The 23,302-nt window shown below is 36.6% G+C and overlaps 2 protein-coding genes across 8 annotated transcripts; one reads left to right on the forward strand and one right to left on the reverse strand.

Moving 5' to 3' along the window:
- Positions 1-8,119: 8,119 nt before the first annotated feature.
- On the forward strand, positions 8,120-9,908 carry LOC103429474 (wall-associated receptor kinase-like 20). The gene is made up of 2 exons (XM_017330688.3): positions 8,120-9,159; positions 9,651-9,908. Exons 1-2 carry the CDS (start codon positions 8,250-8,252, stop codon positions 9,734-9,736), a joined length of 996 nt encoding a protein of 331 aa, XP_017186177.2. The 5' UTR covers positions 8,120-8,249; the 3' UTR covers positions 9,737-9,908.
- A 2,378-nt stretch (positions 9,909-12,286) lies between these two features.
- LOC103444941 (pentatricopeptide repeat-containing protein At4g39952, mitochondrial) lies at positions 12,287-20,289 on the reverse strand. 7 transcript variants are annotated; one of them, XM_070814462.1, is made up of 5 exons: positions 17,921-20,289; positions 17,526-17,764; positions 15,443-15,701; positions 14,734-14,861; positions 14,203-14,655 (listed from the first exon to the last, which is right to left on the reverse strand). In XM_070814462.1, exon 1 carries the CDS (start codon positions 20,268-20,270, stop codon positions 17,928-17,930), a length of 2,343 nt encoding a protein of 780 aa, XP_070670563.1. In that variant the 5' UTR covers positions 20,271-20,289; the 3' UTR covers positions 14,203-14,655; positions 14,734-14,861; positions 15,443-15,701; positions 17,526-17,764; positions 17,921-17,927. The 7 variants fall into 7 exon arrangements, with proteins under 7 accessions (XP_028950853.2, XP_070670563.1, XP_070670565.1 ...); XM_070814464.1 differs by having other exon boundaries at positions 14,203-14,546; positions 17,526-20,289; XM_070814461.1 differs by having other exon boundaries at positions 17,526-20,289.
- Between the last annotated feature and the right edge of the window lie 3,013 nt (positions 20,290-23,302).

Consider the following 23,302-nt stretch of genomic DNA (forward strand, 5'->3'; position numbering starts at 1 on the left):
AAAAGAAAACTTTCATCATGCATGTTCCCACTTTTCTGAAGAAGCCACTGGAATACGCAAATGGAAAAAGATCTGCAACAACCTAGTACGTAGTAGGTGCAGTACGCACCAATGATCTGCAAATGTCGAAACCTTTGTTTTGAATGATGTGATTTATTTTTCTTACCTTTCGGAGACATCTGTATAAACCCCATCAGAGGGTAATCATAAAATAAAAAAATAAAAAAATAAAAAAAAACGGCAAGCCCAAAATAATGGGCTGGAATGTTATGTGGAGGGTGAAGGCCCATATGCCCAAAAGAGCTAGGCCCTCTATTATCACCAACCAGGTGACCAAAAGTACGTCCAATACTACAAAAAATTATTCGGCAGCCTGCCGCTATTACCACCAACTAGGTGATCAAAAGTACGTCCAGTACTCCAAAATTATTCGGCACCTTACTGCTATTATCATCAACCAGGTGATCAAAAGTACGCCCAGTACTCCAAAATTATTCGGCAGCCTGCTGCTATTATCATCAACTAGGTGATCAAAAGTACGTCCAGTACTCCAAAATTATACATGAGCATCACTCATGTCAATCATACATAAACATTCATGATCATCACTCATGTCAAATCATACATAAACATTCATGACCATCATTCATGTCAACATTCATGAGCATTACTCATGCCAACATCCATGATCATCACTCATGTCAATTAACATAAACATTCATGAGCATCACTCATGTCAATCAGCTTCAAAAGCTTCATTTACAGAGCTCTAGCTTCGAAAGCTTCATATACAGAGCTCCAGCTTCAAAAGCTTCATTTACAAAAGCTCCAGCTTCAAAGCTTTACTTGCAAAGCTTCACCTACAAAGTTTCAGTGCAGGGTATACAAATACCGCCTCCGAACAACCACCACTTCGACCCATACATGGATTAAATTTGAAGTCTCCAGCCAACAGACTTTATTGACTGAAAACTTGGGGGACTACACTATGTACCATATATTGGGCTTCCGCAACTGGGCCTCATAAAAAATACTGGGGGAACGTAGCCCATTATTTATGTATTGAGGAGCGAACCCTTATTTTATAAAAGGGACTCCCTCATTTTCATTAAAGAGCACCCATTATTCATGTATTGAGGAGCGAACCCTTATTTTATAAAAGGGACTCCCTCATGCCTCTGAGAATAAATCACTGACCCCAACAATGCATAGAACACATCCAAGATGAGATGTGGTCTCGTCTCATTATCAAATGATCAGCAACGTATCCCCAAGACAACTATGATGTCTCAGGTTAAAAGATTACTTACATTATTCCAACCAGTAGAGTTACTTGCTTGACATGTGAGTAGACCTCTATGCAAGTACTCTCGTTTGATTGTGTTCAGTGAACTCATTCCCATAATGAGCACCTACATACTTGTCTTAGTGTCACTACACGAATGGCATGAGACTTTCCATCCTTCCCATTAGAAGGGGATATAGTATGTACTGGTCTGTGTATTGTCAGTGTCCCTCCAACAATCCTATGACCAGGAACCTTTTTGGACATCATGGTTATGTGAAGAAGGTCTCTGCAATCTAACATCATTAGATTACTTCTTCCATCAATTCATTGTCCATGGATTCACCTTTTAGGACGTATATCGTTTATTGAGATAGTCCTAATGAGTGACTTTGCCATTTGATGTATTAGAGTTTTCCATACGTATAGACATTGTCCTGAAAGGTTTCTTCCAAAGATTGACTTTCAGGGCATATCTCCAACAATCTCCCACTTGCACTAAAGTCAATCAGTTTTGCATCTTATAGATGCTTGTCGAGTGAACTTGAGCTCGTAGGTTAACTAAGTTATGCATTAATCCTTTTAACTTAAAAGAATTTACTTATTAAATGTTTCCAAAACATTTAATGTTGTCTCTTCTTTGTGTTCAAATACTTTGATGAGACCTTGATTCCATGGCTTGAGCTATCGCCCCATTACGTCGTAGTATCCTACTAACGACCTTATGGTTTCGATTCAATCATTGGTTCATAATGAACCCTGTCTATTCGAAACACCTTTTGAAGCAGTTTCTAAAACTTTAATATATATCGACATATATTTCGTTTGTATACTTTATACAAACTTTGCTCCAACCTCGAGACCATTGTAGTACCATACTATCAATACTTTCATATGATTAGTACTTCATCCACCATGAAGTTCCATTTGTTAAAATGGGTTGTTGTCACTTTGGTTTATAACCTAAGTGAATGCACACTTCCAGAGTCTCATTCTGATGTTCCTTTCTCAAAGGTAATAATATTCTATCAGTTGCTATGGTTCTGATCTTGGGCCATAGTAATATCTTAAAGTGACAACCCTTATGGTTTTTCACTTTTGGATATCATCTCACAAGTCCATACATGTGTCCCTTATTGTGATTTTGTGACATATTCTTTATAAGGGTCATGAAAGCAATTTTTCTAAAATATGTAGAAATACTTTCTCAAATCTTCAACGTTTGAGATTCAATTTCCTTATACAACTTTTCTTGAGATAGCCTTGCTGTATCAATAAGTACATTTTAAGTCTGTACTTCAAAACTAACAAGGCCAAGGATATCACATAATTTACAACAACACTTTGGGAGGATTTCAATTTCTACAGTTACAACCTTTTGGGAAAAGAAAAGAATATTGTCTATTGAGAACACGTCTCCTAAGAAAGGTACCAATTTGAACAAAACTAACATTTGAGGAATTTGGTATAAAGCTAACTGTCGGTATATAGAGAATAGATTTTGTTGCTAAAGTAGGTAAGAAAGTCGTTGACAAGACTACTACAAATTTGTTAGGTTATGGAAGAAAACTCGGGTTCTAAAAGTTGGTCGAATAGACCATCAACTCGAAGTAGGGGTTAACAGTTTTTCATCGTCACCTAATTGAGTTGTTAAAAATCTAGGTATGATCTTAAGGTTCAGTCTTTCACCTTCGCATATAGTTTTAAGGTTCCCTAGATAAAGTGTTTGGTTGGGTAAATTTCGAATCGATAAGCTTTTGTAACTAAGTTTTCTCAAAGTCGAAGGAGTCGTTCGATATAATGTAAGGGGAATTTTTGTAGTACAAGTAAGTGGATTAATGGTGTATTCAACTTCCTGCTTCAGTGGTATCTCAGGTAAAATTTTGAGAAATGATGCCAGAGATATACGTCCTTGAAAAGTACCATACTACTTCCCTTCACTACGCTACGTGCTAATAGGTCTTCACTGCTTTCTCGATACTCAATTCTCTCTTACAGTGGGAACTTCACTCGTGTTTCAATTCTAATGTTTGACTTTGGAAGTGACCAGAAAGGTGACAGGTCGAGAATGTTCTAGTTACCTAGATGGGTAAAATGGTTAATACAACTGCAAGTTTACGGTCCTCCTACAAGGCTTGCTCCTAAGTTTCCATGAATATAATTTCTTCGGCTCAGGTAGTCACTGTTAATCAGTCTATCATTCATGCTGCTATTTAATGTATTTAAGATATTTTGATATTGTTCGTTGTTCTAAAACTGTGAACCTGCGTTATGGCACAAAGGTATCCTTCCCATATACTAGCATGTTCCGATATCAGAAATCATACTGCCTGAATACTGATTGACAGCTTCTGGATATCGTATAGTATCGTCAATCAGTAACATTACCGTCGGCTAGTTACAGGTTAGAGCTTGCTCGGGTGGATGGTTTCGAATGATTGGTAAGAAACTGGTCCTATGAGTTGGTTTCGTTGATTCTAGGGAAAAGTGATTACTATTAATTGAAAGCATAACAATTCATTCTCTCATGCCTATACACATCGAAATGACGAGTACAACATCGAAAGGAATTCTAGGAACTAGTGTTGGTTGAAATGTCCTAAGGTCAGAAAAAGGAATTTACTAATAACCTACTTTAGAATGGGATTCGATCTTCCTCTTGAAGATCCAGAATTACAACTAGTGCATTTGAGAACATTAGTGTTATCGGTGACCAAAAGTGACTATCCTTTACATGTTCCTTCGTTGAGTGCTACCACTTTAGCACCACATTGTCGTTCGAGACATTTCCAAAGATTTCAACGAAAAGTGAAACTTCGCTGGAATTCTGATAGCTGGTATTCTAACAGGTACTGCCAAGGAATCAAAACTATTTCTAGTTTCCTATCTCAGAATGGTTGGTAGATATGACTAGATGGTAGTAGGATTGATTGGTAAATCCCTGGTGGCATACAATTATTGATACATTAGCCCTGCTTCAGTGCCAACCACTTGTCTCAATTCAGGATATTTCCTTAGCAAGGAGGTTCTTCATTTAAGTCTAAAGGTGGTCATCAAAATGTTCTTCTAGAAAGTCAATAGGTCGCCTAAATCACTCAAAACTTAGAAAAGCTAGCACATTTTTCGTGCTCGACGAGGTGGCAAGATTTGCCAATTAGGTTCAAGAACCGAGAATGCTTACATCACACGTGTGATGAACACAATACTACCCAAACTAATACTCTAATACCAAACTGACACACCCCGACCTGGGATGTCCACTTAGACCTCGAATTGAGCTGTGCTGGCTTCGTCATCCTCTAGGTGTCAGCCAGCACAACTTGATTCGGGATCCAAATGGACATTCCAAGTCAGGGTGTGTCACAAGTATTGTTCCAATATTATAACTTAATCAATAGTTTATTAGCACAAATGATACATCTAATATGGTGGTTCATTTTGGAGAGTTTCTTGGTGCACGTATATTGTTCTTTTATTGACTTTGCAACTAATCAAATTCTAATTTTTTAGAATTTTTTTCCTAAATTTTTTTCATATGATTGTTAATGAGGATGACCATTACCATGCATTTGTGATCTTAATTTGAATTATGAAACTAGTTAAATTCAATTAATTTCTACCTTTACATTTAAGCATTTTTTACGATTAGTATTCAGACTTATTAATTTGAGTTGTGAGTATATAGCTTAACTTTCAAGCTCTTGTATCAAATATGTTACTTATTTCTTATATGTATATTAAGATGTTTCTAGTAATGATGAATTACCAGAGTAAATAGTCTTTCAATGCAACTATTATATATCGGCTCAAACTCTCCTTCTTTCTTTAATTTAAAGAAGTATAGTAATATTGCTTGTACTCCAAACGTTTTGTTAATGCAACCAAAAAATAAAGAAAAATATTAATCTTTAAAACAACCCTTTTTTTTCCCTTAAAGAAAAACGAAACATGCTAAATTTCGGAGTTAGAGAAATTTTTTGGAAGATTGTGTTTCTATGCAATAATGGGACAATTAGCAATATAATAGGCAGAGAAGGTTGCGGCTTAATTCCGATAAAATACAAGATTTAATCAAAATTAATTTCTTCCTTTCAAAAAATATTCTGATTGATCGTATTATGATGACCATTCATGAACTTGTCATTGGTGCCCGCCTTACTTCAAATTGTGCTAAAGAGCACTTGAGTTTCCAACTTAACGTCGGATGTCAAGCCCAAACATAATTCAACTTTTATTTCGAATTTATTTTCTATTTTGCATTTTTTTTTTCACCAATCCAATCCAATAGCATCTTCTTTCTCTTTTTTCTTTTGTCAATATGCAATAGCTTCTAAATAGACCTAGCATTTGTATCGTGTTTTCCGTGTTCGTGTCGTTTTCGTGTCATACCCGATATCTTAACGGATCGTGTCGTGTAACACCCGTTAAAATAAACGGGTAAAATGACCCGACCTGAAATCGACCCGATAATATTAATAGATAATATGACCCGACCCGTTACCCGTTAAGAAAAATATATTTTAAATCAATAAATAATCAAATGAAAAACATAATACTAAATATGTATATACATACCATATTGTCACATCCAAAACATAAAACACATTTTTCTTTTAAGTATATTTTCACTTACCTAAAGTCTTTAATAGTTTTTTAATTAATGTAAAAGTGTAAAAAAATATAGAAAAAAATATATAAACGCTCGTAATGACAAGCTTTACAACTTTCATGAAGTGCTTAACTTCGAAATTCGCCACTATAATCATACAAATCATAGATCCAAATTTAACCGTTGATTGTTGTTTACATTTACGCTTCATTATTCTCATCAAATTTGTTTGTTTCAGATTTTCTTTTTTGAAAACTTAATCTATTAGAGGATGCAGGAAGATGAATGTTTGGATCGTTGATATTATATTCAAAGTTTTACGGTTAGTGAAAATATTGCTTGATTTTTATAAAGTTTCTACAAACTATATGACATCGACATATATTTCAGTTAACCGTAAGTATCGAAATGTGATATCAAAGATCTAAACCGCTCATCTTCTTACATCTGCCATATGATCATGTTTTCAAAAAAGAAAAGTTTAAAAATGAAATTCAGTAAGAAGAATAAAGTGTAAATGACAATCGACGGTTAAATATAAATTTAAGGTTTATGAATTATAGTGTTGGATTTCGAAGCTGACGCCTTCATGAAAGTTGTAAAGTTTGTCACTATGAGTGATTGTATATTTTTTTTTACATTTTTTACACTTCTATAATAATTATTATTAATTTTATCAATTTTTCCCTCAAATAAAAATCATTATTCATGAAGGTTTGGAGGATTCTAAAAATCTAAACGATAATGTAAGTATAACCATAATCTACTCGGGGAGGAATAATGATGAATCATGAGTGTTTATATATTGCCTTTTTGTATACATTTTCTTCGTAATTACAATTGTATTATGGCAATTCAGTGCGAAGTAACAATTGTATATGTAAGGCTATGAAAGTTTGCTAGTGTTGCTATATTCTTCACTGTTGATTTTATTAAGAAATACAAATGGCAAACTAATGTAGGTGTAGGTAGCTGCAATATATATATATATATATATATATGTATGTATATATGTATGTATGTATATATGTATGTATATATGTATCTATATATGTATGTATGTATATATGTATCTATATATGTATATATATATGTATGTATGTATATATGTATATATATATATATGTATCTATATGTATATATATGTATATGTATGTATATATGTATATATTCGAACCGCCTATTTTGTAAGTCTCGATTCATAGATCATCCTTATAAAAATTCAATTCAATCCGAAATCATTTGCCTATTTAATTATCAAGATAAAATTTCATTGTTTCTTATATAACAAAGTATTCGTTAATTTCTTTGAACCCAATTAAATGTCTTAAAAATTTCCGATTTAGCTAATATTTTGTAAGGATGATTCGGATCGTTAAAGTTCAATGTAGTGTGGACCCCATAACTAATCCCATTTTTATAGAAAAATGGAGATCCCTTCCCTTAAAGATTTCATACACACACACACATGATTCCATCTCTGTACGTTACATGCATAAACAAAGCAAGAGAAAAAACGTGCATTAAAGTTTATTCCATCCTTATCTTGAAGAATCTATATGTAAATATATATTAGAACCAATTGGAGCAAAAATGCATAATTTATAGTCTATAGTAGCGCAACAACAAAGAAAGCACATGAACAGCATCCATAGTTGTAGGCAGTTAAAAAAAAAATAAAAAATTATTCTTCGAAGTTGTGCTGATGGTTGTCAAGGATAGGTACTACTAGTGAGGATGGTTTTGAACCAACTCTACAGCAAAATTATTTCTTGTAATTCATTGTCAGGAATCAAACTTTTGACCTGACCTAATCATGTATCTTTAACTAATGACACCATTTAAATGGGTTAACTTCAAAAACTTACCAAAACTTGTTAATTTCCACATACAAGTAACAGTAAATTCTCAAACTAACTTCATATTTTTATTTAATTTTCAACATTGATTAGGTCGAGAGTTCAAATTCCCTTCCCAAATCACCTAAAAGGTCGTACCCAGTGCACAAGGCTCCCGCTTTACGCAGGGTGGGAGAGGTGAATGTCGGCTAGCCTTACCCCCATTTATGGAGAGGCTGCTCCCAAATCTCGAACCCGAGACCTACCGCTCATGGGCGAAGGCACTTGCCATCGCACCAAGTGCGACCTCTCCTTCCCAAATCACCTAATAAAAAAAAATTTCTCTCGAATTACATATGTAGTAAGTTGTAACTTATGTGATGGTCTGCTTTCTTACACTTGTAGCCCTCCTCCTATACCCATTACACACAAGTCCACCTTTCTTCCTCCTCTTTGGATAGGATCATAACCGCGTTATCGATCACTAGACAGAGTGAGAAGCCAAGAGAAAGCTCAAATGGTTGTTGTACCAGCTCTTTCAATATTCATCCTCCTCCTCCTCCTCTTCAACCACGGCTACATCACCACAGCCTTCGCCGCAGACTCGCCTGCTTGCAAGCCCACATGTGGATCCCTGCAACTGAGATACCCATTTGGCACAGGCCCTGGCTGTGGCTCACCAATTTTCCAACCCTACATAACCTGCGCATTTATCAATAATCAGCAGCAGCTCCTCCTCCTCACCACCCACACAGGCTCATACCCTATCACTTCCATTTCCTATGCCTCCCAAACCCTAATCCTAACCCCACCCTCCATGTCCAACTGCACCTCCATGCAACCCTCTTCCTCCAACTTCGGCCTTGACTGGGCCTCCCCATTTCAGCTCGGCCCATCAACTTTCATCCTCTTGTCCTGCCAGCCCCCCACCTCTTCCCTCACCCTCAAACCCTCCGGCATCCCCGTCTGTGATCCCTCCTACTCTTACCTTTGTGCTTCTATCTATACGTGTCCATCCGTCGTAGGTCTTGGCCTCCCCTTGTTCCCCCCAACAAACACATGCTGTGTGTATTCACCAGGGAATCTTGATGCTAAGGGTGAGTTGGACCTCAACGGGTTAAAGTGTGCCTCATTTACATCCGTGGTGTCTCTCGGAGACTACCCGACGGACCCTGTGCGGTGGGAGTATGGGGTGGCGTTGAAGTACAGTCACGGTGGTTTGGACAGTGGCATTGTGGATACAAAGTGCAAGAGCTGTGAGATGAGTGATGGGGTTTGTGGGTATAGGGTTGATGATCATGATCAGTTTCTTTGTGTGTGTAAAAATGGTTACAACACCTCATCAGATTGCCATAATAATTACACTCCGGATTCGGAACTGCTTTGGGGCTCCGGCGCCTGTGATAATCATTTACCAGTTAATATTTGTAAGTTGTTCTTCAATATTTTTCTTACCATTTTTTTAATTTTAAGTAAATCGATGATATATTGATAATGAAATTGATTACAGCTAAACCATTTTAATAAGTGTGGTTAATTATTTGTGAGTGTTGATGCTAATTTGTTGTCATAAAGTGTGGTTTCATGGTGCGTAAAGTGCGCACCTGATGCCTTTCCCTCTGTATGTTTGGAATTGATGGGTTTTGTTTGTGTTGGGGAATAAAGACAAGTTTTATTGCGTGAGCAAAAGAGAGAGAACTTAAGCGTTAAGGAGCAATGGAAGTTACAAAACTTTTCAAATCGAAAAATATTCTAGTGCCTTGTTGGCTTTAGGTATTCCTCTTTAACCCACTGCATACAGCGTTCAAACTCTTCTCTTCATCTCAGTGTAGTTTAGAGTAAGAAAATTATTTATAAAAAAAAAAGAATAATTTATGAACTCTAGAGCTCAATGATCGTCATCTTTTGAATTTTGCAGGGAAAATGTGGTCTGCGCTTGTGGCTGGCTTGATGATCATAATGCTTGAGAGAGAGATGGCTTTTACTTGGAAATGCTTCTTTTGATTTGATCTGTGTAAGCTGTAATCGATCGTCATCTTTTGAATAATGGTGCGTTTACTAATCCGTAATCAGATTGAAGGGAATTGGATTGAGGAGGAAACAGAATTAGATTTCTGTTGATGTTGTTTACTATACTAGCTGGAATCGGAGTAAAAATGATATTGATTTCATATAACTTATGTACTAGTTCACCTGAATCGGAATTAAAACTAGCTTGATTATTAAACTACCCTTGTATAACATAATTTTTTTCATGCTAGCTAATGAAATTTCATTTTATATCATATTAATAAATTTCATCACGTAAGGTTTCGTGTTAATAAAAAGTATAGTTATTTAATAAAAAATAAAAATATTATACCATCCTTATCCCCCCTTTCGCCCACATGCATCCTCATCCATTCCCACCCTTGAGTCCTCCAATGGAAATTGGTGGGATTGGAGAAGATGGATTTAGTGTCTGCCTGCTGGTGGTGAAGTTGTTGATTATTTTGTAATAAGAAAAATTATAGGAGGGCAATCTAGGAAGAAAAGTTTCAGAATTGGTGCGGGTCCCACACGAAACCTGATTCCTACCTAACTAGTAAACACATGAATCCATCGAAGAGCATGCAATTCCATTACCGTCCTCTTCATTCCTCTTTAGTAAACACGCCAAGTTTTCTGACCGAAAATTGAGATTTGATTCGTTTGGAAATTGTCGTTTTTCAAATCTCAACAATTCGTTTGATAACCGTTTTATTTTGAGTTTTGAGTTTTTGCTTTCACTTTTTTGAAAACTGGAAATTGAAATCTTGTCTGGTAGCTACTTTCAGTTTTTATTTAAAATAAAAATTGAAAACTACTTTTATAGTTTACAAAATTTGGCCTTGAGTTTTTAGTTTTCATTTTTTCTAAAAAAAACTGAAATAATTATCAAATAAGAATTCATTTTTGAAAATATGAAAACTAAAAACTAAAAATGAAATAGCTATCAAAATGTTATATGTTGTCAATATCTTATATATCACAATGTCATCGATCTTTGATCGCTGAATTTGTCAAGAATAAATTTTGATCTATTTAATAAGGTTTTTCCATTAACATCCCACATATTGTTGAATACATCATACAAAATATTGATATTAAATAACTTGTAACTCTAATATGAAATAACTATTCAAGCTCTTAAAATTCACCCAGACTCTCCACTTTAGAAGAAAACCCTAAAAACACAAATATATTGATGAAAAAAATTTATTTTTGACGAATAAATCGTAAGTTTTGGTTTCCCTTTCAATTTGGTTTAGGCCTTCAAGAAATCATTTGAATGATGGAATATAAAATTGACTTCCAATCTTTTTAGCCAATTTCCCATAAAAGAAAAACAATGAAATTGTCAAATAATACCATATTTCTTGATAAATTGTAGTCACCGACCAATCGATCTTAATCCAACTGTAGTTGTGGTAATTTAGCTTTTTATTATACGTTGAATAGTCAATCTTACTTCTTGCAAATTCAACTTTGAGATGTATGGAGAGATAATTTATCAACAATACAAAAGGAAAAGATTTTGTACGAGTGTCGAGCTCTAATTAACAGGTAAATAGAAATAGCTATTCCATTCTCAAATGGAAAAAGAAACAGGAATAAAGGTGAGCAACTTATCGGCATCTTCTGCGCATATGTGTACTACATAGGATATGCCATGCTCCACTTGAAAGTTGGGTAGTGGGAGCTTGGAAACCTTAACCATTCAATTAATCATTTTTGTAAATTGGTTAGGACGAATTCGAACCCGCAGAGGAGGGCTATCAATAAGAATAGAAAGACCAAAATATAAATTATAGCTCCAGTTGGCAAGACCATCCGGCCGCAGTATTCTTTTCCTTCTCAATGTGTCTCATCTCACAGTGAAAAAATCGATTTTGAAGACCTCAAATGTTGATCAAACGGGAAGCAAAAGGATGGCACAAACCAGCTTCATCCTGATGTAACAAATTAAGAACATAATACGTTTGATGTTTACCATACACAGGCTTAACGCTTAAAGAGTCCAAAGCTGGTGAAAGCATCTTTGCTTCTATAAAGTATAAAGTCATTGTAAACATCCGAGAGCATAATCTTTGCTGTGATTTACTATAAAGCCATATAACTTGCTAGATACTATTGATAGAGTAATGTTTTCCTTGCCTGAATTATGATGCCAGGTTCGATCTGAACCACACAACATAAATTAAAACAAAAAAAGTGCAGTATTATTGATTCTTAGGCTTTTATTGCAATTGAAGCTTGGTCCCTGAATTAATAATCCGTGATATGAAACAATAGTCTTTATGGGTAACACCATTCGAACTTATATCCCAAAAAAAAGGGTTTTAAAGGGCAAATAAGGGTGATTTACCCAAAAGAACTTTAGTGTTCTGTATTATAGCGAGTTCAGGAGCCAGAGCTCCAATTGAATCAAAATTTAGGGGTCCATGCTCCAATTTTCTCTAAATCAAAATGATCGTGGATCAATGTCATGAATCAAAGTCCGGTGACACAATTCTCTTAAGTTGCCAGTCAATCTGATAAGAAAACACTTTGATCATATGAACATACAAGCAATATAAGATGGATCTGCATAAATCAAGTTCTTGCAAAACCAATCATTGTTCTACCGTGATGGACCAAATGACATTTTGGGCGGTGATATATACTCTTCTGCTTTCTAAACAAACAAAATAATTTCTAGTACAAAATTCAACTCGAACATATAATCCACAATACAGAAACTCATATCCGATAATGTAGGTTTAAACGAAAATCAGAAAATGATCGTCTTGATTAGCCTTCACCTTTTCTTGGTATCTCAATCCATCTTGTGGCCGTTGCTGTGGTTTTCTTGTTTCGGTTTAGGGAGTGGATCGATGAGGAAAGCCTTCATGTGCTTGCACATCTCTTTGGGGTTCTCTGCATTTATAGCATGCCCTGCGTTCTTTATGATCACTAGTTCTGCACTCTCACCTATTTGACAGCAAAGGGAGAAGAACAGTAAGACTAAACGCTGTTCCAATAATTTAGAGCTTTCCTCTTAAGAGTTTATGATCATTACTCCTGAAAAACAGAGGAATGCTGTGTCTCTGTGGTACTACTTTTATGCGAGGCAATGCAAAGTCCAAAACAGACATCAATTATGAAAAGACATAAATTGTTTTTGCTGATGGTGATAGAGCAGAACTTTATTAGAATTAATTTTACCCATAACCATTAACAAGAGACATACAAATAAATTTTACAGGTAAATAGTTATGCGCATAACTGTTTATTTATCTAAATAGTTATCCATAACCATAACCAAAAGTTTTATATGGGCGGGCCCATACCCTTGTGTATTTTTCAAGGTTCTAAAAGACGTTAGGCGCTAGTTGGGCGGCGGGCTGGGGCCTAGCGCCTAGGGTGGCTAGGCGGGCGCCTAAGCAGATTTAAGTAAATCTATTAGATTTCGTGTGAATAAGTGTCTGTTTATACTTAAAATATATATAATTTCATCATAAACTACATAATAATGACATATATATTATGAAGTATTCGACATAATGAAAATATGGAGAACAAGCATATAATGTGTGTTCATTTAAGTATTCAACAAGTCTTTACAATTTATTGAAAAAAAATAAAATGCAAAATGAAAGCTATCTATTTTCTGTCTAAGTGAGTCGCAACCTAGTTAGTGCCTAGGCGGGTCTGGACAGGCTAGGCAGGTGCCTAGACGGTCTAAACGGGTGCCTTAGCAGGTCTAAGCACCATTTCTTAATTTTTAAACGCCTAGGCATTAATCAGAGCGGTAGCCAGTCGTCTAGCGCCTAGACGGGGTCTAGGCAACGCTAAGCGGAGATTCTTAGAACAATGGTATTTTTTCCATCCTGTCAGTACTTCTGTTCGTTTGTTAATGGTTGAGTTTGTCAGCTTAACTACTGGCTTAATTAGGATAAATAGTTAATTAGCATAAATAGGAGGCTTAAATCCAAAGGCTCTTTTGTCATTTTCTGTATTTAGTTAGATTAGGCTTTGCCACTTGGATGGTCCCCCCTTCCTTTTCCGCTCCCCACCCTATCATCCTCTCACAGTTTTTTTTCCTTCTCTCTCTACTTTTTCCCCCTTTTTCTTTATAAGATAAAATTAGGGGTGGTTCGGTATGGGATCCCATACCGAAACCCTTGTCCCGATTCCCATACCGAAATTTTCGGGAATCCCAATTTCAATACCGATCCCAAACCAAATTTTCGGGAATCCCAATTTTTGGAAATCCCGAAATAGTTTCGGGATTTCGGAACAAATCGGGAATCCCAAAAATAATTTTGGGCTTTTGGGCTTTTGGGATTGTGGACAAAAAAAAGCTAATATTGGTCCAATTGGACAAAAACCTAATATTGGGTCTGCCCACTGAATGTAACAGCCCCCACATATGGGCTTAACTTTTATTCAACCAAATAAAAAAAATATTGGGCAAACCTGCAATGTTTATAAGAGCAGTTCAGCTGCATTTTCCACTTGTATGGTAGCCAAGGTTTTAAAATAAATAAAGTAACAAACCCAAAAGCAAAAAAATTAGTTACAATCTAAAGTTTTAATAATTAAGTTACAAACCAAAAGCAAAAAAATTAGTTACAATCCAAAGTTTTAATAATTAAGTTACAATCCAAAGTTTTAATAATTAAGTTACAAACCAAAAGCAAAAAAATTAGTTACAATCCAAAGTTTTAATAATTAAGTTACAATCCAAAGTTTTAATAATTAGGGTACAAACCGCGCAGGGTCTCTGCACCTAAAAGAATTGCATCACTTCCTGCACAAAAAGAATGTGCAATACAGAGATAGCATTACAAAAGAGAAGCAAGATGGAATTGTATTTGCAGTATGATTAAAAACCCATATTTCCACATTCGATCTTCCCACTGCAAATCGAGAAAATTCATATAAATCAATGACAGAAATCTACAAGTAGCAACATTATAATTCACAATGCTCCATACCTGAGCAAGAACAATAGAATCTAATACACTCTCTTCTTCTTCTCCTTCTAGCACGCACGAAATGCGTCCAGCACAACCATCATCCAATATCGAATTGCTACCGAAGCGGTACAAGGGGATTTTTATACCTGTAAACATTCCTTCATTAATACTCGAAAAAAATCCATGGGAACGATAAAAGCAACAAAATTTGAAGTCCTTCTGATAGTATAAATCGATCGAAAACAACACGATCAATACAAATATAACAAGAAAATAACTAAAAAACAGATACTACTCAATAAAATTCAACCACAAATATTCAAACCCATCAAATCAAAAGCAAGAAAAATCATAAACCTTGCACAGAAAATGGAGAGCATTGTGATAAAAAGTTACCATCTTGAAACTGCTTAACCGTAACCATTTCCTACAGCTTAATAAAAAACGAAGTGTTCTGAAAAATGACGAAAAACCCAGAAGGGGAAACACAGGCGGTCGTCGTTTTCAGCAGCAACCACCGCCGGCAAGGAAGGTGAGATCGGAGGGATGCCCACCGGCCGAGGGTAGGGCGCCGCGACCGCCGTGAAACGAAGGGCATGCAAGCAGCGAGTTCAAAGTTCAACAAAGCAATCTTAAATCCCAAACATTAATTCAAACAGAACAACATATACATCCAAACAGTCTTAAATTTACAAGTAAGAAACACGGAAGTTACGAACTTTTTTACCTGAGGTGGAGGAAGAAGAAGAAGGAAGAGGATGCCTGAGGTGGACCGTGGGTTGTGGAAGGAAAGGACGAGGAAGAAGTGAAGTAGTGAACTCTGCAATTCGTCAAGTGTGGTGGTGGGCCGGTGGCTGGCCGGAATTCGTCACAGAGAGAGAGAGATGAGATGAGGGCTCGTCGGCTAGATGAGGGAGAGATCAGAGACGAGAGAAGAGATTAGGGTCGGCTAGAACGAAAGTGAAGTTTGTGAAATGGTTTCTGACCTAAAAACATATGAACGGCAAAGATTAAATCTAAAACAATGAACGGTTGAAATAATTCTTTTATAATTAAAAGAAAAAAAATATATATATATATATATATTATATAATATTTATTTTCGGTTCGGTATGGGAATACCGAAAATTTGAGATTCAAAACCGAATTCCGTACCGAAAATATCGGTTTGGTTCGGGATTACATACCGAAAATTTCGGGATTTTTGGTTTGGGATTTTTTTGGTTTGGGATCGGGATTTTTTCGGTTTGGTTTGGGATTTTTGGGATTTTTTTCCAGCCCTAGATAAAATTCTGAGCGTTCAAGAAGAGGAAGGAAGAAAAAAAAAAAAAAAAAAGAGAGAAGAGAATCCCTAAACCCTAAACACACAACTGTTTAGATATTCTACTTTCAATATCAAGCATTCATCATATCATTCAGGATGGTTTGGGAATGAGGTGCTTAAAAAAAAAGCATCCATGAAAAAAAACTATGAGGGTTTTAGGTGTTTGGTAAACTAAAAAAAAGGTTATTTTGGAAGCTGCTGTGAGAATAAGCTGAAATCAAAGGAAAAAGCTGAAGCAGCTATTTGCAGCTTTGGAAAACTGGCTTTTTTTCAAAGCACACGGAGCTACAATACTCATTTAATGAAAAAAACCCACTATCAGACTGCTTTTTTTTCCAAAAGCACTTTTACAAAAAAAGTTTACCAAACACTCTGCTGATTTATTTCACAGCCGCTTATTCTCACAGCAGCTTTTTTTCAAAGAACAGCAATACCAAACCAGCCCTCAATGCTACGGAATATTGTAAAAATTTCCATTTAAGAGAACATGGTTTTTTTTTTGGGAACTTTAACGAAAAGCTCCCGGTACTGTTCACTTTAACGAAAAACCACATTTTTACACTAAAAAGTCAATCCTGGTACTATTCACTTAATTATTTATTTTGTCTTTATTGTTTAAAGTCAAAGTTTTCAAGTTCTCAAGCTCTTTTCATTAGTTTTTTTTTTTTTTTTTTTTTTTTTTTTGTCAATAATACATAGTACTGCAGTGCAGCATACAACACAACTTCCCCTAAACACTAAATTTATCGTAGTTTATGAAGACATGGGATTTGATCAAATGTAAGTCTCACTAAATCGAATATGTTAAAATTCTAGAAGCCCCGGGCAAACTAGAGATTTTGTATACATGCAAAATAAGAAAGGGCATTCTCTTAACATAAGGCATTTCTTCAACCTGAAACCTTCAATAAATACTTTATTAACATTGAGGTTCAAACGTTCTGTAATCGCTCAGGGGATCAAAAAATTAGTAAATCTCCACTATCCTGAGGGATTAAAGGAACATTTGGATTTGGCAGTTCTCCGAAATCCAACTCCAAATGCTTGAGATTTTTAGTGTACGAAATAAAACAGCCAGCTGATGCACTCTCACGGTTTCAAGAAATCAACAAATGAATGTATACAAGCACACAAAAGCATAAGTAGCTAATAAAGTAGCTTACAACCTAACATTGTCTTCTGATCCATGTTCAATAGGCATCCATGGACCGGAGAACGGGGCAATTAAGTTTACTCTTCAACCATGCTCCTAATGCCATAGCAATGTTCTAAGAAATAAAATCTAAAAATCAAGCAGGAAGAAAAAGGTAGTGTTTTCTGAAATCAATTATCAGTATGGTTCATTTTTGGAGAAGATATGAATGCAATTCTGCTAACAGAGCATGAAAATCATTCTGTAATGCGTGTATATCTCGACAGTTATCTCCAACAGGCTATCAGTATCACATGGTTAAAAGCAGTACAGCGCACTGAACAACGATATTACCTCAAAATTAGTTCAGTAGTGGTCATGGCCTTGTTTTTGCTGGTGGTGGACTGAAACTCGGGACACAGGATCAAACTTTTTCCTTTTCTGTAAGTGAATGCAGTAGATCCTGATTACTCCTTTTGTAAACTGATTTCCGTTTCTCTTAACTACACAAGTTAGATCACACTCCAACCCTTTGTCTTTCCAATGCTCTCCTGATTACTCCTTTTGTAAACTGATTTCCGTTTCTCTTAACTACACAAGTTGGTGCGATGGCAAGTGCCTTCGCCCATGAGCGGTAGGTCTCAGGTTCGAGACTTGGGAGCAGCCTCTCCATAAAATGGGGGTAAGGCTAGCCGACATTTACCTCTCCCAGACCCTGCGTAAAGCGGGAGCCTTGTGCACTGGGTACGACACAAGTTAGACCACACTCCAACCCTTTGTCTTTCCAATGCTCTTGTCCTCCATCATTTTTCTCACATTTATAGCTGCCTCCCACTTCCCAATAGAACTATACAAGTTCGAAAGCATTATATAGTGGCCATCATTTTCTGGATCAGATTTTATAGCATGCCTTGCAACCCTTACGCCCAACTCAATTTCATTGTGAATCTTGCAGGCACCTAACAATGATCCCCACACACCACCATCAGGAGAAATGGGCATTGACAGAACCAAATCTTCCGCTTCTTGCAGTTTACCAGACCTGCCAAGAATACCTACCATACAAGCATAGTGCTTCAAATGTGGTTGAAGGGAAAGATCTTGCATTCTAAGAAACAGATATTTCCCTTCTTCAACCAGCCCTGAGTGATTACATGCTGAGAGGAGAGCGAGAAAGGTGAGTTCATTTGGTTTAACATTTAAATCTTCCATCTCATGGAAAAGTTTTATTGCAGATTCTTCATGTCCATGTGTTGCATAACCTGAGATCATCACATTCCAAGAAATGACATCCCTATCTTCCATTGAGTTGAACAATTCTCTTGATTTCTCAAGTTGCCCACATTTTGCATACATATCAACTAATGCAGTGGCAAGGGATAAATTGATCTCAAGATGTCTTTCCTTAATGTAACAATGAACCTTTTTTCCTTCTTCCAGAGATGCGAGATGAGAACAAGCTGAAAGCACTGTTACCAATGTTGCTGAGTTGGGCATGAAGTTTTCTGCAATCATCTTATGAAATAGGGCTATGGCCTCAAAATAATGTCCATTGTGAGTGTGAGATGAGATCAATGAGTTCCATGTTATAATATCTTTCTGTGTCCTAGAAAAAATTCTCCTTGCAATGGTCAAATAACCAAATTTTCCATACATGTCTATGAGTGTGTTGGCTACTGAGACATTTTCATCCATAGAAACCTTAATTATAAAGCAATGAAGTGATCGGCCAAGATGGATTGCTCCCGTCTGAAAACACGAACAAATCACAGATATCAAGCCATTCGAATCAGCTCCAATGCTTTGATGTTTCATCTTCCTAAACAGTTCTATGCATTTTGTATGCAGTCCCATCTTACCATAGCCATAAAGCATAGTGTAACAAGACTCTTTGTTCTGGTGCTGCATTCCGCTAAAGAGCTTCTCTGCAAGAGTCAACAACTCAAACTTGCAGTACAGGGACAGTAGTTCACTATGAATATTCTGACACAATGCATAATTTTGCCTCATGACTAATCCTAGGAAGGCCTTTCCTTCATTGACATTGGATGAATTTCTAAACCCTGAAAGCACGCAACTGACAACAATTTCATCTGGATATATATCACTATCCTGCATTTCCCGAAACAAACTTAAGCATTCAGTCATTAACCCAGATCTAGCATAAACACCAATAACTGACGTCCAAGATATAACATCTTTATTTTCTACATCACAAAACGAAAGATAAGATTCTTCAGGTGTCCCGCATCTGGAATACATGGACAAAAGCAAAGATTTAACATCTTCAGAACACCCAGTCCCACTTTTCACTACAAAACCATGCAAGCATCTACCTTCTACTAAAGCACCCAGGCCCCCACAAGCTTGAAGCCCAACTTCCAACGTTCTGAAATTTGGCCTCTCACCAATGCCACCAACCCTATGCATCTCACAAAGATACTCCAAACCCTTCTCGCCCTCATCATTCTGCACATACCCAATTATAAGCGCGGTCCAACAAACCACATCTCTCACAGTAATTTCATCAAACGTAAGAGATGCATCCTCCATTCGACCACACTTTGAATACATATACACAAAAGAAGACCCAACTGCCGAATTACCCGCGAAGTTCCCGAGTTTCTTAGCCAACCCATGAACACTGCTACCATGGTCAAGCAACATCAACTCGGAGCACGAGGCAACCACCATCGGAAGAGTAAATTGGTTAGGAGAAAAACCCGAACCCCGCATTTGGAAAAAGAAATCGAGGGCTTTCGAGTAATTGCCATTTGAGAAATGGGTTTTGATTATGGAGTTCCAAAGAAAGGTATCTTTGGGAGAAACTGAAGCAAATAATTTGGTGGAGAACGTGGGTTTGGAGAGAGACGCATAGAGAGAGATGAGCTTTGCGGCAATGAAGATGTTGTTTGAGTTTCCAGACGATACAATGAGAGCGTGGGACTGAGAGAGATGCCGCAAAGTTGGAAGTTGGTCAGACAGGAAAGAATCGAGATGGCGGTTGAGGTAGTTAGAAGAAGAGAAAGAACAAAATGGACGAGAGAAGGAAGGAAGGCGTTCGAACAAGTAGAGGGGTTTATGTCTGAGCATGAACATGGGATTGTCTAACGGTTTCTTGGGTCTTGGCCTCTTATTTATCAAAATGTTATTCTTACAATCTATTTTGTTTGTATCATCTATCTAATAGAGATGGTATGGTACCATGTGCGTTCGTGGGCCATATTACTATTAACTGGATAATACAAATAAATGGTAAGTCTAACATTTGTTGCGAGTTATATATTAGTTAGAATGTAAATAGTAGTTTATTGTCCCATATTGGTAAAGTACATATATAATACTAATTATAACTCCTATATATACCCCACTTTGAAGATTAATGAATATATTAGAAATTCTCAAATATTGTCATATATATATTTTTGGTATTTACCATGTTTAGTTTAATATTGGTATTTACCATGTTTAGTTCTATATAGCATCAGAGCAGTTCGCTCTTGGTGACCTGTGTGCTTTAATTTTGTGCCCACATTTTTCGTGATTTCCTTCATGAAAGAAAAAAAAAATGAATAGTGTCGCGCAACAATACAGTGAGTGAACAGTGGTCCTCTACAGTGCCATGAATAGTGCTCTGCTACAATGCCATGAACAGTCTCTGCTACAGTATTCTGGTAAATTATTTTCATTCCGCTGTGTATCTTTTATGCCTTTATTGTTCGTGATTTTGTTCAATTGCTCAATATAATCATAGTGTTGTTATGCATCTTGGTGGAACAAATAAATGGATAATTGATACTGGGGCCACTGATCATGTGACTAGTGACCCTAGAGTGTTTGATGAGTTATGTGACTATGTTCGTGATCCGTATGTTACTAGTGCAAATGGAGCACATTCCCCTGTGAAGGGTGAAGACACTATCTCTCTGACTCCAACCTTATCATTGGTCCGTGCTTTACTTGTTCCTAATCTTAAGTGCAATCTTTTGTCAGTAGGAAAACTTCTTGATACCTTATATTGTTCTGCTCACTTCTACCCTACATATTGTTATTTTCAAGATATTCAAACTTAGAAGATAATTGGTCATGGTAAAAGAATAGGGGGTTTGTGCATCTTGACTATAGAGGATACTGTTGTTTCTGGTTCAAATAATCATCAAGTTTTAAGTGCTAAAGTGGATGACAGACATCAAATTTGGTTGTGGCATCGACGATTGGGACATCCATCATTCAGTTATATGAAACATCTATTTCCTTCTTTGTTTCGCACTTGTAGTGATTCGGAGTTCAAGTGTGAAACATGTGCCATGGCTAAGAGTCATCGTGCTTCCTTTCCCGTAAGTGATTCTAAAGCTACTTTGCCATTTGATTTGATACATTCTAATGTGTGGGGTCCGGCGAAAGTTACTTCTAATGGACTTCGTTGGTTTGTTACTTTTATTGATGATTGTACTCGGTTAACTTGGGTGTTCTTGATGAAGAATAAAAGTGATGTTCCGTTACTTCTTCAAGAATTTTGTACAATGGTGTCTACTCAGTTTCAGACCACAGTTAAGGTCTTCAGGTCTGATAACGGGGGAGAATATGTGAATCACATTTTGTCATGTTTTTTTTCGTGATCATGATATTATTCACCAGACGACTACTCCGTTTACACCCCAACAAAATGGTGTGTCCGAACGGAAGAATCGTCAAATAATGGAAGTTGCTCGCTCCTTGATGTTGGATAAATGTGTTCCTAATCATTTGTGGGGTCATGCTATTTTGGCTGCTGTGTATTTGATCAATCGTGTTCCAAGTAGGGTTCTTGATTTTCAGACACCGTTCGATGTGCTACAAAAACATGTTTCTCTTGGTTCTGTATCAAAGCTTCCTCCGAAAGTGTTTGGGTGTATTGCGTATGTGCATGTCTACTCTCATCAGCGGAGTAAACTTGATGCATGTGCTCTCCGGTGTGTCTTTATTGGGTATACTAACAATCAGAAAGGCTATAAGTGTTATCATCCTCCAACTCAAAAAACTTATATTACCATGGATGTCACATTCCATGAGAAAGTTTCATATTTTGTGAAGCCCTCTTCCGACTCTCCACTTCAGGGGGAGAGGGGGAGTGAAATGCAGATTCGAAGATATGGTATGGATGATGTGTTACAGGCAGAGTTGGGAACATAACATATTATGTTGCGTGATACTGATCAGTCGACTATAGATAGTGATCGGTCACCTGTTATTCCCGGAACTATTTCTACTGACGATAGATCAGATGTGCCCAGCGAGTTGCTTGTTAGTATGTCTGACGAATTACCTTCTAATGATCGGTTGCCTGCTGCTGATATATCTAATGAGTTGCCTGATGATGGTTCGTCTAGTGATGATTCTTCTAACAGTTTGGTACAAGATGGTGGCATACATGAGGTAAATTCTGACGATTCTTCTACTTATCAGTTGCCTCCATGAGCTAATCGTGGAAAATCTAAAGTACAATATGAGGTAGATATGCATGCCAAAGCCAAATATCCTATCAACAATTATGTGTCTACTCATTGTTTATCCAAACCATATGCATCTTACATATGTCAGCTATTTAGTGTATCAATTCCAACAAAATTGCAAGATGCTTTGTCTGACCCTAAGTGGGTTAATGTCATGCAAGTTGAGATGGAAGCTTTGGAAAAGAATTCTACCTGGGATTTGGTTCCTTTACCAAACGGAAAAAAAACCGTTGGATGTAGATGGGTGTTTACTATTAAGTACAAAGCAGATGGTTCTATTGACCGGTATAAAGCTAGATTAGTTGCTAAGGGTTACCAGGATTGGCCTCTGTTGCAGTTTGATGTTAAGAATGTTTTCCTTCATGGTGATCTTAAGGAGGAAGTGTATATGGATCTCCCACCTGGTATTGGAACATCTCCTGGAAAATGTGTTGTATGCAGGTTACGAAAGGCCTTGTATGGTTTGAAACAATATCTTAGAGCGTGGTTTGGGAGGTTTACAAGTTCAATAAAGAAGTTTGGATATATCCAGAGTCATTCAGATCATACTTTGTTTCTAAAGCGACAAAATGGTAAGCTAACTGCATTGATTATTTATGTTGATGATATGATAGTGACTGGTGATGATCAGAAGGAGAT

Source organism: Malus domestica, chromosome 15, assembly GCF_042453785.1.
Source record: "Malus domestica chromosome 15, GDT2T_hap1".
Classification (NCBI taxonomy): domain Eukaryota; kingdom Viridiplantae; phylum Streptophyta; class Magnoliopsida; order Rosales; family Rosaceae; genus Malus; species Malus domestica.

What these genes read in the sequence shown, in the direction of transcription:
- LOC103429474 (XM_017330688.3), top strand. Translation starts at nt 8,250, where the DNA reads ATGGTTGTTGTACCAGCTCTTTCAATATTCATCCTCCTCCTCCTCCTC. An exon ending in TCATTTACCAGTTAATATTT is followed by an intron (nt 9,160 to 9,650) that starts GTAAGTTGTTCT and finishes TGAATTTTGCAG; the next exon opens with GGAAAATGTGGTCTGCGCTT.
- LOC103444941 (XM_029095020.2), bottom strand. Translation starts at nt 20,270, where the DNA reads ATGTTCATGCTCAGACATAAACCCCTCTACTTGTTCGAACGCCTTCCT.